General features: G+C 32.8%; 3 protein-coding genes across 16 annotated transcripts in view; 1 reads left to right on the forward strand and 2 right to left on the reverse strand.

The window, feature by feature from the left end:
* The window catches only part of LOC113066601 (peroxisome proliferator-activated receptor alpha), a 29,535-nt gene extending 25,615 nt beyond the window's left edge, over window positions 1–3,920 (reverse strand). Inside the window, exon 1 of the mRNA XM_026238526.1 lies at window positions 3,696–3,920. The gene's annotated coding sequence lies outside the window, so the exon portion shown is untranslated. The remainder of the gene's footprint in view (window positions 1–3,695) is intronic.
* The window catches only part of LOC113066589 (neogenin-like), a 1,074,835-nt gene that overhangs the window by 501,986 nt on the left and 554,223 nt on the right, over window positions 1–18,626 (forward strand). The window lies entirely within an intron of this gene.
* LOC113066610 (uncharacterized) overlaps window positions 11,123–18,626 on the reverse strand; it is a 29,732-nt gene continuing 22,228 nt past the window's right edge. Inside the window, exons 2-4 of one of the 7 annotated variants that reach the window (XM_026238541.1) lie at window positions 18,126–18,160; window positions 13,709–13,795; window positions 11,123–11,613 (exon numbers count right to left, since the gene is read on the reverse strand). In XM_026238541.1, coding sequence (XP_026094326.1) covers window positions 11,541–11,613; window positions 13,709–13,795; window positions 18,126–18,160 — 195 coding nt within the window. In that variant the 3' untranslated portion in view covers window positions 11,123–11,540. Of the gene's footprint in view, window positions 11,614–12,818; window positions 13,580–13,696; window positions 13,796–18,125; window positions 18,161–18,626 lie in introns of those variants that run through there. The other 6 variants (XM_026238544.1, XM_026238542.1, XR_003279196.1 and 3 more) reach the window with 6 other exon arrangements.

Genomic DNA, 18,626 nt, shown 5'->3' on the forward strand with positions numbered 1-18,626 from the left:
ATACTCCACAGATGTCACGACTGATACAACAGATCAACACAACTATGAAAACACAAGGTGAACGCCAAGACCCTCGCAGAACGACTGGTTATGCAACTTCATGAGGGTTGGTTTGAGCAGTGTGTCTGCTTGAGTAACTCAAGCACGGGCCCCGCAGCGAGAATAGGGCCGTCTGGTTTGTGTCCAAGGGCCTGACGCATTGCACTTTACAACTTTAGGTGTAGCAGAAACGACAAATAATGCAGCTTGTTGGAAACACCGCAATTACCAGTTTCCGATCTGCTCACGTCTTTGTCAAACTCCACATAAAGTAACTGCTAACAAGAAACGTGCTAGTTTTCAAGAAGCTTAGTACTATTTTTTGCTTTAAGTCTTGCATGAGGAATAAACAGAACAATTAAACTATATGCAAACTACTAAACACCAACGTGAACTTTAAATCCCAGTAAGGGTGTGAAATTAAAGTAGTCTGAAATAAAATACAAGACATAGGTACAGTGTAAAAATACAAATAATTACAATTGTATAAATATATATATATATATATTACGTTTATTAAATGTCTTATTATTGTTATAGTAAGGTTTAATATATATTCTTACAGAAAAATAAATAAAACCTTACTATAACGTTAATAAGATATTTAAAAAAATAAATCAACGTAATCCAAATACCTTTTGACGTCACATGATTTGACGCGGTGAGGAACAAACACAAATTTAAGTCATTATTTATTTTATTAATTTTTTTCTGTTAAAATGCAATTCTCATGAGTCATGACTAAACCTGTTGGCTTTGCTCATGCAGGCTATAACAACATCTAAAAAAAATTAAATAAAAAAATATATACTAATTTTGTTACATTTTTGATGTTCCTGGTCAAAAACTAGCCTACAAAAAAAACAAAATAAAACAATTAGAAATATCATGCAACGCTGTGTTATTACCAAATATCAGATTTTGTATTAACTTGCTTTCTTGCAACGAGGAAAGTTTTTATATTTCTTTTTGTAACTGACTTGATCTTGGATCCTGATCCTGAATGGAACCTCACTGATTTGAGTTTTTTTTGAATGAACTAAAACTATTCAAAAATAATATATTTTCTTTTCTCTCTCTAAAACTGAAGAGAATATAGACTGCTATGGTTGAGTCCCGATTTAATTGCATCCTGAAGAACGGGCTGTGCAACCCAACCCAGATTTCTACAATCAGAGAATAATTGTGAGTCATTATAAACTGAGACGGACAACATTAATGAAGCTGATGAATCTGAGACAGATCTGGGTCAAATTACAGCGAGCCGCATGCTTTAACGTGCACACATCGAAACGACTTTCTTTCTTTCATTTAATTTGGGTTAAAATAAAAAAAATCACTTATAATGAGACCAAAAGACATGATGATGATGTATTTCTAAAGTCTAATGAATAAGTCCATGGCCATCATTATTTCCATAATATTACAAGGTCAAAGAATACAACTATACTGAAAAATCTAATTTACAGAGAAAATTTCATTTAGGAATCGCTAGTAAGTTTCAGAATGAATTACAAAGGAATGGCAAGTAACATTAAATTCATTCTGAAGTGTTATTTGTGTCATGCCTTTCATTAATATTTTGAATTATGTTTTTTTATTATTATTTTTTTGTATATTTTCTGATTTATTTTTAACTTGAGTTAAATGTTTAGTAATCTTATTGTGTTTCTTAATGTAAAAAAAAAAAACATTAAGTAGGTGATCTTATATTTTATTTTTTAAATGCTATTTATTTAAAATAATGAAAATGTTTTTTTGTGGTTTTAGTTAAAGACTGTAAGATGCACTCCAATAATCTTTGTTTTATTTAAAGCTTTGTGTATATATATATTGTGTAATCATATTTGAAATAGACTACACAGTAGTATATATGCAAAAGTATAATTAATATTGATTTTATGTTTGTTTGTTTTGTCATTAACATTCAATTAAACACAGATTAACATACACATTTAAACTGTCTTGTTTAAGTTTCTACTAATATTAATAATGAATTCATTACTAATATAAAGTTTATAGCACTCCATTGTAGTCAACAACACATAGCATTGTATTAACAACATTGTAATTACCCACAATTCCAGATGAAGACTCAAACAGTGATAATAAAATATAAAATGTACACACAGTAACTTTATACACCTGTGATATTACATAACTCTCTTTCACCACAGGAGCAAACATCTCCAGACTGCTATCATGTCAACAAAACCATCTGATGTGCTCGGAAAAGCCTGGTTAGTGTCGATAAATCTACAACCACATGATCAGAAACTATCACAACCAGAAAACCATCAGCCTTTAATAACACTGGGACTAAAATCCTGCGCAGGAATATAATACTCTATTAAAAGCACTTAAGACATAGGAAAAAATAATTCAATAAGTATAGTATACGAAGAAAAATAAATACATATAATATGAATAAATATAATGTATGAAATCGAATAAATAATATTAATAAAACTCTATATGGTATATAATTTTATAATATACAATTTAATAAATATATATGAATATAAAAGTAATGTGATGTATCATATAATAAAATATATATAACAATAAATATAAGAAATTAAAAAATCGAATCGATTAAAAGATAAGATTCAATGAAAAGAATTAAAGTAACAAAAGAAATAATATATAATATTAATAAAATATAATATATACTTTTATATATATTATATTTTTATATATATATTTTTGTTATAATAAAACATATAACAATATATGTTAAAACTAATAATAATAATTAACGCATATTTACATTTAAGTAAAGAAATAGTAAAACATTTTATTATTATTACTGGTATATTCATAAAACAAAACGTAGAATGAAATATAATAAAATATACAACAATAAATATTAGAAAATGCGTCTAAATAATTAGATTAAAACAGAGTAATAGAGCAAACTATAATAGAAAATAGACAGTTGAATAAAACGCTGAAAAAACAACATGATTATAGATTAGAATAGAACAGAATTTAAGAGAATAGAACACAACAGAATAGACTAGACAGGAATATAACAGAACAGAATAAAATAGACTAGAAGAGAATAGAATAGAACTGAACAGAACAGAATAGACTATAATATAATAGAACAGAAAAGGATTTAACAGAATAGACTAGACTAGAGTAGAGTAGAATAGAGTACAATAAAATAGACTAGAATAGAACAGAACAGAATATACTATAATGTAATAGAATACAACAGAACAGAACATACTAGAATAGAACTGAACTGAAAAGACTAGACTAGAATAGAGTAGAATAAAATAGACTAGAATAGAACTGAACAGAATAGACTAGAACAGAATAGAACAGAAACAGAATGGAACAGAACAGACTAGACTACAACAGAACAGAACTGAACAGAATATAATAGAATAGAATAGAACTGAATAGACAAGAATAGAATAGAAAAGAACTGGACTGATTAGACTAGATTAGAATAAAATAGAATAGAACATAATATAATAGAATAGACTAGAATAGAATAGAACTGAATAGACAAGAATAGAATAGAAAAGAACTGGACTGGCTAGACTAGATAGAATAGAATAGAATAGAATAGAATAGAATAGAATCGAGCAGTAAGAGCGAGCGCAGGATCTTCACTCCACACAACAACACAAACACCGAGTCACCTTTAACTGCGGCAGCCAGCGCGCGTCAAACATCGCGTCTCGGGGCGTCAGTGATCCGGTGGCGGTGCTGTCAGCGCGATCATTGCAGCGGAACAGAATTTATATCATTTCAATGTAAAACTAAACTCCGCCGACGCGCGTCGCAACTCCGCCGCTGTCAAACTGCAGCCGCAGCTCTCGCGCGCCGCCCGGAAACGGCGTCATGACGCACAAGCGATCACGCGGACGCACGAACACACCCCCCCAGACACACCTCAGCGCTCGGCCAATCAGAGCGCGGGACGCCCCGGTCAGCTCGCGAAGAGAGGAGATGGTCAGACAGGGGACATACAGTCTGTGCCACACACTGTACACTCAGCATCCGGTGAGATTACACTGTGACAGTAATACACAAGGAGAGAAGAAACACAAGACACATTTTTGTGACAATTTATTGTGAAGAGGAAAACATCTAAAGAAAAAGATGTAACATCTCGTTTTCGAGGGGACCTCAAAAAAACAAAAAAACAAAACATACTTCACATACATACATAGCCTAGATACTAACAAAACAAAGACAAAAGCTCTCCATCACATCAAAACCACCCATTTCATCTCCAATTCAACCTGCAAAACATTTGCAACTGGTATCCAAATGATTAAGAGACATATTAAACTGGTAGAAGGAGGAAATTGATCTAAAAGACTTAGGAAAAGCATTCCAATCAGAAGGGCTTTAAATTTAAATGCTCTCCTCCCACCTTCCTTGGATATCTTTGGTACAGAAAAGAAAAGAAAAGATGCAAATGCAATGCAAATATTCATCAGACCTACATACAAAATAATGCTATTTTAATTCCGTACATTTTTCATCCTGAATATATATATATATATATATATATATATGTGTGTGTGTGTGTGTGTGTGTGTGTGTGTGTGTGTGTGTGTGTATCATTTTACTTCTTTTTCATTATTTTTCTATTAAAACGAGAAACATCTTGAGATGAGGCAAGCCGTCAGATTGGCAGAAAACTGCGTCTCATCCAACTTAAAAACTCTTTCCATTGCAAAAGCACTTTGAGGAGAGACACGGGGCTTATGTTGTGAAATCCTCCAGACACCAGTCTTTGGCTTGCACTGGTATTGCCCAGGGGAGGAGATGGGGCAGATTTCAGCAGAGCAGTGAAGGTGAGGTCCTCTTCAGGACGACTGGTCAGGGACTCTGGAGAACTGGACGCCTCCCAACATCTGCTTATCCTCTAAATACAGCCATTTGGATATTGATATAAACACATAAAACATGCTCATTGTTCTGTGTATCACTAAACATGATTCTCACACAGTCAAAATGCATCTTTGTACAGGAATTTTACACTAAAATCTGGTGTAGATTTTCACTTCGAAAGTGCTAGTAAATTTAAAAATTCATGGAATATCTGAACCAAAAATCACAATTTACTAAAAGTATCTTCATCCTCATGTCATCTAAGATGTAGATGAGTTTGTTTCTTCATCAGATTTGGAGAAATATAGCATTGCATTACTTGCTCACCAATGGATGTGAATGGGTGCCGTCAGAATGAGAGTCTGATAAAAACATCTCAATAATCCACAGCACTCCAGTCCATCAGTGAACATCTGGAGAAGACAAAACCTGAAACACATCCAGCATTAAGATGATTTTAACTCAAATACATAGTCTATAATCCATAATAACACTTCCTCCAGTGAAAAAAGTGTTGTGGCCTGAATCAGGAGAGAAATCTGCACAGATCAAACAGCATAAACTAAATATGAGTTAAAAACGTCTTAATGCTGGATGTGTTTCATCTTTTGTCTTCTCCAGATCTTCACTGATTGACTGGAGTGCTGTTTTTATCAGCTGTTTGGACTCTCATTCTGATGGCACCCATTCACATCCATTGGTGAGCAAGTGATGCAATGCTACATTTCTCCAAATCTGATGAAGAAACAAACTCATTCTAATCTTGAATGGGCTGAGGACAGGGGCGGATCTACAGGGGTGGCAAACCCTGTTGGCAGCAATGAATTAAAGGTTATGGCCAATTCAAAAATTTACGAGTGCGAATCTTTCGTGATTCGTGATCCCGCTCCGAACTCCCGAACTGATTCAAATGATTTGCGATCCCCAAACTGACTCAAATGATTCGCGATCCCCCTACGAACTCCCGAACTGATTCAAATGATTCGCGAAACCGCTTTGAACTCCCGAACTGACTCAAATGATTCTCGATCCCGCTATGAACTCCCGAACTGATTCAAATGATTTGCAATCCCCAAACTGACTCAAATGATTCGTGATCCCGCTACGAACTCCCGAACTGATTCAAATGATTCGCAATCCCCAAACTGACTCAAATGATTCGCGAATCCGCTTTGAACTCCCGAACCGACTCAAATGATTCGCGATCCCACTACGAACTCCCGAACTGATTCAAATGATTCGCAAGCCCCAAACTGACTGATTCGCGAATCCGATTTGAACTCCCGAACTGACTCAAATGATTCGCGAACCCGCTTTGAACTCCCGAACTGACTCAAATGATTCGCGATCCCGCTATGAACTCCCGAACTGATTCAAATGATTCGCAATCCCCAAACTGACTCAAATGATTCGCGAATCCGCTTTGAACTCACGAACCGACTCAAATGATTCGCGATCCCGCTACGAACTCCCGAACTGATTCAAATGATTCGTAAGCCCCAAACTGACTGATTCGCGAATCCGCTTTGAACTCACGAACCGACTCAAATGATTCGCGATCCCGCTACGAACTCTGACATATATTCAGATTTAAAGGTAATTTAAAAAATAAATTAATAATTATCGATTTTCAAATATTGCACCTGTCAAACATAGTCTATTTTGCCATCAATACTGTTGACTGTGTCTTTTATCAGTAGGCTTTATATTTAAACTCAACATGAATGTAAGCTGCAAAACCATGCTGTGTTTTCACAACCAAGACGCAGTTTCCGACCGTGAGTTATTCAGTTCTGTCGCTGAAGAGAAAAGAAAACTAAAAGTTAAAAAAAACAAAAAACAAAAAAAAAAAACAGACATAAAGTTGGCTTTAGGTTGGACGAGTTTCAAATTTAGGGACCGTCTCTAAAGTTAGATGCGATATTGTTATACACTTTTCTAATATCAGTAGAATTTGAGGAGAATGACTTGCAGTCATAAAAACAACTGTAATTGTTCATTTAGGTGTCAGATATAATGCACAATTGAATTAAATGTTTGATATTTATTTTAAAAATCTGTAAATCATATGTAAATTATGCTACTTTTTCACATGGGCTCAAACGCAAATTTGAAGCTCAATAGCATTTGAGGAGAAAGACTTGCAGTCATAAAACAATTGTAATGTGTTCATTTAGGTGTCGGCTACAATGCACACCTCATACATTTTTAATATATTTAAAAATAAATTATAAATTATTTAGGTAAAAACAAGGTCCGTTTATCACTTTCAACACATTCCTGTGAAAGTTTTTTTTTTTTTTTTTTTTTTTTTCAGGTTCCCTTAAGACAATTACCCATGGTTTTAACAATAACACCATATTTTTCAAAAACAATTTCTAAAAGTACATTTGTATTTGTGCCTATAATGTTTATTTATTTATGATTATTGTCAGCTAATAAAAGCTATGCTTCAGGACCATATTCATATAACATCTAAGGCTAAATGTAGCTCTTGACTGGTTGAGTTAGATGATGATTAACACTAAACTGTAGAAAATCAGTTGAGTCTCCCCAGCTGGAAATGGCTGTTAAAATCTTGTGTTTCTTATAATAAATTGACATATTGATAACACTGAATCTTTTATAATGCTCTTAATGACATGTGGATGCATACTGTATGCATTAGTGAGTGTGTGGTGCTTATGGGGTATGGTCACTTATTCCTTATATGAACTGTTTCAAATGCAAGACATTGATTGCATGAGATTAAGTTTGTAAATGATAGTCGTGTCCTTTTGTAGTGTGCACATATATTTATCATCAAACTGTGATAACTGTGACTTAAATTCAGTACATATACGTCTGCCATATGTTGTCACCCCTCAAAAATTCCTGCCCCCTTCTCGCCACCCCATCAATATTTTTCTAGATTCGCGCCTGCCTGAGGATGAGCATATTTTCAGCAAATTTTAATGTTTTGTTAAACAATTATTTTATTTTTGACCTTTATCAAAAGGTAAACCATAATAAGATGAACCCAAAATCAAGTGAAGAATAACATGCAAGTGTTTCAGCAGCGGAAAACCTTTAGAGTCGTTTAGGAAGCTTGCACAATAATTACTGAAATGAAGCATCAGAGAATAGTCATGTAAGAGACACAAAACAAACCTCCTGGACATTGAGTGTGCTAAATGTTGAAGTAATAGCCCTTGCATAACATATGGTGAAAACACTGAGGTCTTCTCTGAAAGGACAATCAATCACATCTGAAATGTTTCCTAACAAAAGATCTTCTGATGAACACTTTGGTCGGGACAAGAGAACAATGTAATGCAGTGTTTAATTAAAAGTGCCCACGGTAAGAACTAAGATAATATTAGCACATTATTTAATATTTTCTGTCTAATATAAATAGTGTTATCAACACTTAGAGGTACAACATTTTAAATACATGTGACAACTTGCCCCAACATTATGAGAAATACCTTTGAGAACACATTATATACTGTGTTTTATTATTTTCATCTGTTACTAAACAGATATTTCTAAATATTATCATATTGGAAAAGTAGAATTATAACTAAAATTATATATATGTGTATATATATGTTTGTGTGTGTGTGTGTGTCATTTAATTTTATACATTTAATTTATTTTAATTATTTTTTATTCATTTATAAAAGGTTTGAAAATTATATATATATATATATATATATATATATATATATATATATATAGAAAACGTCAATAGAATAATTAGAATGAATGATTATATGTACATTTCAAAGATACTGTTTTGTCTCGTGGTTGTCTGCACTGCATCAGAATGACCAGTAGATGGCGCCATGTGTCTGTATGAGGTTATGATGACGTGTTGGCTAATAAATATCATATCTCAGCAGTTTTCCATATGATTCAACGCCATTTTGCAGAAAATCAGAAATATTGCAAAGCCTTACTGTTTGTGTGGCAGTCAGGAAATGATGTGATTCGATGAGCAAAAACAGAAAGTGTAATCATAATTCAGTTATTATGTTCTTTTACTGTGTGTGAGACGTCATTTATTGTTCAGTCTTTTTTTCCTCAGGCAATGTGAAATAATACACAAGAAGACATTTATTAACAGTTTTATTGCAGATAAAAGATACACTTATAAATATTATCTCTTAATTGATACACTACGTGAAGATATTGCTGAATTATTTTTTCATATTTTTTTTATCTGCTAGAAAGTTTAAGCAATATCCTTCCAAAATAACAGAAGATATAACATATTTCCTGTTGAAACAGGAAGTAGTTTTTTTTCTCTCTAGTAGACAACAGGCTTTAGAAAATTGGAATTTAATAACTGTAAATCACGTTTAATACAATTATGTAATACATTTAATGTTTTTTTTTATGATGACACTTGATAATATATATATATTTTTAACATTTATTAATTACAAATCCCATTTAATACATTGTCGTTTTTAATTATTAGCAATATTAACTATAATTACTAATTATTAGTGAATGTTTTTTTTTTATCCGCCTCCATCCAGTAACACTTTTACATGTATTTATGTTAATTAATCTTTTTTTAATTTATTTGGCTATTATTATATTATTTTCTTTTTAATTTATGATTACAGTTGATTAATACTATTATTAATATAATTAAAAATAAATTTTATATAAAAATAAAAATCTTGCAATCTGACACACACATATATGTATAGCAATTTATATTTAATTGATTAAATCATATATTTAAAATTTCATATATATGATATTAATCAACTGTAATCATAAAATAAAATCAGAGAATGATAGATTGTGATGCTTTAATGAAGCTTCTTCATCATCAATGGTTCCATGGTTTAATTTCACATAAGATTCTTCCCAGTGGAGAAATGTTCTTCAGGTGTCTGAGACAGGATCATATTATTCACGTGTTGTTGACTGAATATCCGGTACTTCTATCAGTCGAGCTGTGAGCTGTGTCGCTGTCCTCCAGGGAAGGCAGAAGGTTGTATAGTTGTCTCCTGATGGGGCAAAATCACTGCCCTGAAACCACACAACCTACTACCTCACCCTGAACGAACATCACCAACAATCATCCTCATCCTCATACCCATCCTCGTCCTGGTCCTCGTCCTCATCCTCGTCCCCATCCTCATTCTCATTCTCATCCCCATCCTCATCCTCATCCCTGACACCATCCTCATCCTGGTCCTTGTCCTCATTCTCATCCTCATCCTCAACCTTAACCTCATCCCCATCCTCATCCTCATTCTCATCCTCGTCCCCATCCCCATCCTCATTCTCATCCTCATCCTCAACCTCAACCTCATCCCTGTCCTCGTCCCCATCCTCATTCTCATCCCCATCCTCATCCCTGACCCCGTCCTCATCCTGGTCCTCGTCCTCATTCTCATCCTCATCCTCATCCCCGTCCTCATCCTCATCCCCGTCCTCATTCCCATCCTCATCCTCATCCCCGTCCTCATCCTCATCCCCGTCCTCATCCTCATTCCCATCCTCATCCCTGACCCCGTCCTCATCCTGGTCCTCGTCCTCATTCTCATCCTCATCCTCAACCTCAACCTCATCCCCGTCTTCATCCTTGTCCTCATCCTCATCCTCTTCCTCATCCTCATGGCGAAGGTATGCTCCAGAGGGATGCACATGCTGAAATACTCTCTGGATCGTCGTAATGTGAATTAAAAATGTACACATATCTTTGCTAAGCAATTCTGAAGTGCACATCTGCGAAAACTTCCCGAAAAAATAGATAAATAAATAAAACAATTCTGAAATGGTTCTTGACAAAAGATCTTCTGGAAAATCAAGAAATCAGTTAATAATTCAATCCTAATATGAACATCATGTAATTCTTTAGTAGTCGTAGTTTTATATTTCCTTGATGGATGCTGTCCATTCCATTCATTATAGTTAGCTAAAGCTAAAACCATATAACAATTATATATATATATATATATATTCAATGTTTAAATTACAATAAATCATTATGTATTAAATATATCATAATTAAAATATATAAAAATGTATATGAATAATACGACATAAAAGTTTATTAAAATTTTATACAAAAACCAAACCTATTTCATTCGACTTTTTTCAGCTTATAAAATAATAATTTTAGTTTAGTTTATCCTGCATAATTGAAATAGCAAATTAAATAAACTTAAACATTTAAATAAAAAGTTATAAAAACAATGTTGACATTTAAAAAAATATATCAGAAAGGAACCAAAACCTTAACTAAAACGTAACTAAATATATGTTTTAATAAAAATCAACCTCATGTCAGCTCCTTGCCACATTTCTCCTTTTGTTTAGTTTAACTTGAAGAACTAAAATTACAAATGAAACTCATACGAATAAATAAAAATTAATAACAAATATATTAACACGCATTAAAATGGCAAAAAACTGTACCAAAAATTTAAATGAAAACTGAAAATACTAAAATAAAGCTGAAATCAAAATATTAACAAAAAGATCAAAAGCTCATAACACAAGTCCAGGGTTTGTGTGCATCCATGGTCAGGCTCAAAGAGGAAGATGACGGTGATTTTACAGCCTCTTCAGGAAAGACAGTAAGTTGTATAGTTATCTAAAGGAAGGGTGTCACCCTAAAACTATACAACCTACTACCTCACCCCAAAGGACCGAGACGTCCTCGCTTCAGCCCGACTGGAAACCAACGACTGTCTTCCACAGCACCTAGTGATCCAAACACAGACTCAATATGAAACAAGCAATCAGTTTAAGTGTAGAAACAGCCCAGAAGATTCAGATTCAGATTCAGATTCATCCGTCTGTAAGAAAGAGAAATGAGTCTCTGTCAGGATCTGCTTTTATGTTTTTTTTTTTTTTTCAGTAGTCCTGACCTACCTTCTTCCTAATTCTAAACCTATTTAGAAACATTAAAATATATTATTACATTTAAAATTAGAGTAAAACGAATGAAACAGTAAGATCAATTATTTATTTAAGCATTTAAATTACTTATTTTTATATTTTATTTCATATTTTTTTTAAATATTTGGTTATATATATATATATATATATATATATATATATATATATATATATATATATATATATTTACTATTTTCAAATTCTAATATTAATCTTGGCTTAAGACATTTTCTGACCAAGGTTTATTTATTGACTCGTTTAATGCAAGGGAAGTCTAAAATGTGCAAATATTTATTAAGACATTAAATCATTGAAAGAGTTTTTTTTATAAATGTTTTATAGATGTATACAGATTATTTCTAAATCATGAATAACATGAGCATAACAGTCGATCTAAAATTACTGAACTTGACACAGATTTTTTTTTTTGTAATAGTTTTAGTTATTTGAGTACTTACATTTGAATAAAAACGAGAAAGTTGCTTTGGCAACTAGTTGAAACTAATTTATTTTATTTTTCACTAAAGTTAAGTTTTTTCTTTTTTTGATTTTATTTCACATAATATTTATTTTATTTAAATTAATGCATTATTATTATTATTGTGCATGGTTTTGGTTAACTATAATAACACTGTTCCAGACTTTTCTTTAAGGTCACATGACCTTGACTTTAAGCCCAACAAAAATATATGCAGCGCACAAATAAAAACTAATGTGAAATGTCTGTTTAGAAGTTTTGGGGTCAGTACGATAAAACAAAGATTATTCGGTTCGGATGCAGTGCATTGATCAAAAGTGACAGTAAAGACATTTATAAAGTTACGAAAAAATTCCTTTATATTTAACTTTAACTTTATATTTAGTAAATAATCCTGAAAAACATGTCAGTTTTATTATTATTATTTATTCGTTTTATTTTATTTTAGATATATTTTTATATATATACACACACATTTTTAATGACTTTAATTTAATCCAAAATAAACAATAACAGAATCTTGTTGTTCATAAACTCATTTTTATTCAAATTTTGGGCTTTTGTATCAAAAATGCTGGATTAGAAACAAATAAGAGAAACAAACAAATAAAAAATGTAAAAATTAAAATGTGCATTATTATTTTTATTTTTTATTTTTTTTAGGATAAAAAAAGATTAAGTGCGTAGGCTGGAAACACATTTACCAAATAATGTAGTAATTGCACATTAAACAGCTCAAGGGACTCTTCTTTGCTAAAGCCCTACAGTTTGTTCTGTCCAGAGCACAGCAGTAAAGGCAGTATCCGGTGGAGCAAACATTAAATAATGAGCATCTCTACAGCGACCCTCGCAGGCAGACGCACAGGATTTGGACACAATGAGGCTCTGGAAGGGTTTGGTCAGGCTGGCGTTGAATCTGACCACAGTCTTCAAAGGGTGGAGGAATGTGGAGCAATGATCAATCAGTGAGGGCCGGATCAGGTTCCCAGTGAACTCACACTGTACCAACAACAGCCTCGCTCTGACTTCCTCCTCGCTATCCTTCAAACAACTGTTTCCACCTTATTTCTTCATAATTTCCCCCAAACGTTCACTGTACTTGTTATAATGCGAGACAATGACCAGATCTGTGGCACATTGTTCCACCAAAGACTCCACCTTGTTAACGCCAGAGTTTCCTCAGCTCCCTGTGACTGATACAATGTGAGAAAGTGATTTAGTGTGAGGCCAGAAAAGACGTCTGGTCCATGTCTCTGGTCTGGTGTGTTCATGAAGGCGAGCAGCTGCATCCTGTTATTAAAGCAGAGCGTTGCCCTTCGCCAGCAGCACCTGACACCCGCCTCACAGCAGCGTACAGTCAACTGTACTGTACCCAACGCCACGCCACAGCCTTAAAGAGACACACACCTATTTACTCACCGCATGCTGCTCAAACTCATCTGTGGAGTCTTCCTTCTGCTCCTTTCATATAATGACGACTGTGGTGATCGTGTGGTTACAGTGAGCCTGAAAGAAACATAAAAATATACAATGCAACTCTCTTTGTAGTATACGGCAGGAAATGTTAATTATGCGTTAATGCATTTTATAATCAACCGTCATATCTATCTATCTATCTATCTATCTATCTTAAAATAAATGCAATTATTTATTATAAAATAAGTAGTTATTAAATCAAAATACTTAATTTTTTTATTAAAATTAAATGTAAAATTACATTTTATTTTTATTTTATCCAGTCACATTTGAATAACTTAATTATTATTATTATTATTATTATTATTATTATTTACTTTATTAATTTTATTAAAATGTTAGGGCATTGCGTAAAAATGCAGTAAATAAAATAAAATATTTTTGCATAAAAATGCTGGATTGGACACACACACACACACACACACACACACACAATACAAATAGAAACAAAAACCAAAAACGACAAAATTTAAAATGAAAATAGAAACTTAAAATGTGCATTAAAAATGTATGTCAATTTTTTTATTTAAACTTTGACGATCATTTTTATCTGGCAAAAAGATGAAGTGCATAAACTACGGTTTACACATTTACAAATATTTTACTAAATATACATCAAATAGGTCTTGTAAATTAAAAAATAACGAACTAACTAGCTTTCTTGATTTCTTGAACACATGATTTAGTTCTTAAGAAGAAATATCTAGCAATGCATTTTTCCAATTCTTCCTCTGTCCGTGTCTGTGATTTCTCGTGGTTTAGTATCTAAACAGTGACTAACTATCTGCTATATCAATCAGCCATGTTTTGTGATTCGGAGAGCTTTGCTGGACTGAAATGACTCATTAGCCGCGTCGCCCCCCATGACCTCACACCCCCCACGGCCAGATAGAAATGCATCTGTCGCTATGCTATTATTAGAGCGCCATCTACATATCCTGACCCTCTCAGGCCTCTTTCATGATAGTAGATGTCCATAACCTCCATCAGCGCATCAGCAATTGAGACTTTTCCAGCTAATCTGGAACCTCTACTCGTATTAGACTACAATGTTGACATGCCAAGATGATTTCGTTTACCCAAAAAATGAAAATTTGCTGAAAATGTGCTCATTCTCACGCCATCTGAGATTAGGATGAGTTTGTTTCTTCATCAGATTTGGAGAAATGTAGCATTGCATCACTTACTCACCAATGGATGTGAATGGGTGCCGTCAGAATGAGAGTCTAAACAGCTTCCGGTCAGTGAGTCTATAATCCAAAATAACACACCTTTCAGTGAAAAAGTTAATGTCCTCTAATATCAAAATCTACCCACATATTTGTTTAAAACTGTTTGGCTTGTAAACGGTTCTTAATTTGGGCAGATTTCTCTCCTGATTCAGACAGATGACTTTTTCACTGGAGAAAAGATTGGATTACAGACTCAAATTTTAGTCGTAAGAGACAGTTTAAAGTTAATACGTCCTAATTTCTTACAAACACACAGCTTCTCCAGATGTTCACTGATGGACTGGATTGCTGTGGATTACTTGTGGATGTTTTTATCAGCCGTTTGAACTCTCATTCTGACGGCACCCATTCACATCCATTGGTGGGCGAGTGATGCAACGCTACATTTCTCAAAATATGATGAAGAAACAAACTCATCTACATCTTGGATGACCTGAGAGTAAGGACAATTTCAGCAAATTGTCATTTTTGGAAGAACTTGTTGGGGTAATTTTGGGGTAAGATGATAAATAATGTGTGAAGAAATCATGTTGTTTTCAATGCTAATTGTATTTAGTCTATTACTTTATATTGCAAATCCAGATTATGCTTGTAGCCGTGGAAAAAAACTTAAGAAGTGGTAGCCAGTTTAGAGAGACATCCAGTCAGAAAACAACCAAAATTTCTCGTTTAGCGCCCGCTTGAGAAGTTTTCCTGTTACATATGTAAGCGCGTCACACCGTGTGAGATCCCATGCCGTGTCACTATCTGCTCGGTGGAAATGTAAGCAGACACAGGTTGATGGGAGAGGAACTCTCAGAGAGATGTCTTTGCTGTGCTCCTACAGGAGGTGGCATGGAAATGTGCGTGCATTGGGTACAGTTATGCAATCTAGTTGAAAGTTCATTTTTACACAGCAATATGGAGGGTGTTTTATGCCAAAGCCAAGCAGGAATAATAAATAATGATAATATGAACCAAATGTCCATCCACTCATTTTTATTCAAAGTTGGGACAATTGCATAAAAATGCTGGATTAAAATAATTCCAAGTCATATTTTCTAACATTTTTATGACAGGGCATATACTACGATGGAAACAGATTCACCAGAGTATTTACTTGATAACTAAAACAGTCGTGCAACTCTAAAATGATGCGATTTACATGAAGATTCTGGAAAATAATGGGTGTAAAAACAATGGCTTTTTGCGTAAAACTAGCATTGCTTTCTAGTAGCGAACAAACCTACTTTACTTCTTCTGCTCTAGGGTTGTTAAATCAGTTGCTCCTGAGAAAATCTGCATTTTAATATCCATATAATATTTAAATGAGACCTATATAGTGGTGCGACATATCTGTATTTGTAACAAACCTCTTTTTTTAACATTAACTAAATTACTTAACAAGAATTAACAATGACTACGATGTTTAAGTAATGTTAGTTTCTACATTTACTAATTATAGTTATAATTTAGTCAATAATAGTCAATGCACTGTGAATATTATGAACAATTAACAACTATTTTATTAACTAGCATTAAGAAAGGATGTACAAATATATTATTCATAATTTTTAACTACTCCATTAACTTATGCACACAAATGAGATGTTATAAAGTGTTACTGTTGTTATTTATTGGCATTGATGGACATCCATGTAACCTTTACAGTTCTTTATAGTAGAAAAAGGTTATTTTAATTATTAAAATGTTCTTCACACTAAAGGGAAAATTGGTTCTACTAAGAACTTTTTTTTTTGGGAAGGATCTTTAAGAAGCAAAACAAATTTTCTATGACATCACTGCAAAATAAATAAATAAATAAAAGTAAATAAATAAATAAAAATAAATACCCTTATGGAATCTTTATTTTTAAAAGAATTTTCTTAATAGAACCTATAAACCATTTTTTGTTTGTAAGAATGCTTCTGTAGATTTCTCCTTCTAATCGAAGTCATGCATTTCAGAGCAAATACAGCACTTGATTTATCAGCTTTTTAAAATAATAATCAGCTCTAAACAAGATTATGGCAACAGTTTAACATTCTCAACCAATTTTTGACAAATATTAAACAAAAAATAATTATTCTACAAACTTGAAACCATTTAGCTGTTAACTGCCTTTGACTAAGTTTGTCTCTCGAGCTCCAACGCAATATCTAATAAAATATGCAATAATGTACATACATAAATTGTTGTTTCATTGTGTTAATATATTAGAGTTAAAGAGTTTTACAGACGGGATTTTGGATTTCTGTTTATCACTTCGGAATTAAGACAATACTGTCAAAAGCCAAAATGAAGTCATTTTCGCCAGGCTTTACAGGAATAAAATGCTTTCAAAATGACATATGAACAAACCCCTCTATAAAAGTCAGTAGAACATAGACATGAACAAAACTGTAAATGTTGGTGTATGTAAGTGCTGCTGAAGTGGAGAAACAAACTCATTTTGTCAAAATTGTCATTGAATATAAAATATTGTAATAGAAATCATTTCATTCTTTATGAAAAGCAAAATCCCGAAATTGACCAGTGCATGAATTATTATTATTATTATTATTATTATTATTATTTTATTGATTTATTTTATGCCTGTATAGTGTCTTACTTGCTCTTTCGGGCCATGCTAAAGTGGAATAATTTAGCTCTATGGTGGTACTGCATTGGGCATTTTACAAATGAATTTGGACCTGTTTTTTTGTGATTATGGGATGGTTAAGTTGTCCCTGAACTAGCAGTGTCGGGGCCGGACTCTAGAGGGCGACACTAACAGGTCCATAAGAAGAGAAATAGGTTTCCACCAGGGTACAACATACAAAAGTGCATTACATTCATCATACAGAAAAAAAAAAAATATATATATATATATATATATATATATATGCATGCAATTAGTTTTTCTAAAAAATATTTCTGATTCATTAAACACATCAAATAATTGTTACAAATGTTCAATGCATTTTAGTGTAGCACGTTCTGTTGAACTTGAACTTCATGTGCAAGTTTAGAATACAGACCATCTAATCAATAACTATAAAGCAACCACCTTTAATTGTTAAATGCACAGGCTTTTATTTTTTAAACATATGTCTATTTTTATTATTATTATTATTATTATAATAATTCATATCATAATCTGTACTGACCTGTGCAAAGCAGAATCTTGCAACTCCTCTTGTGCCTAAAGAAGAACATAAAATATATTAGTACAATTTTCATTTGATAAAATGAGCAATTTGTTTCTACTTTCAGAAAAGCATATCTGCTTTTTTAATTTTAAACCACGCGGTTCATAAACATTTCGCTCATCATTTGTTTAATGATGTAAATAATCAACGCGCTTAATTGGTGACTGCTGCAGATTTATTTTGTGAATTATTGATTAAAGGTCAACAAAAGGTGAAGCAATTAGTGATTATTAAATCAGCTGATTTTAAAAAAAGAGTACATGCTTTAATCAGTGTGAACAAGGAGATTAAATGTGAATTTATAATTCAAAGAGACGACATGCACATGCTCAATTTGGCAATTCTTCTAAAAAAAAAGCCAGAACATTAGTTGAGAAAATGGCAGCAAATTGTTAATGTATGTCTCATTAAAGCTCATAATCTGGATTTACAAACTAATCATGAGCTAGTACAAAAATA

The sequence above is a fragment of the Carassius auratus genome, chromosome 50, assembly GCF_003368295.1.
Source record: "Carassius auratus strain Wakin chromosome 50, ASM336829v1, whole genome shotgun sequence".
Classification (NCBI taxonomy): Eukaryota; Metazoa; Chordata; class Actinopteri; order Cypriniformes; family Cyprinidae; genus Carassius; species Carassius auratus.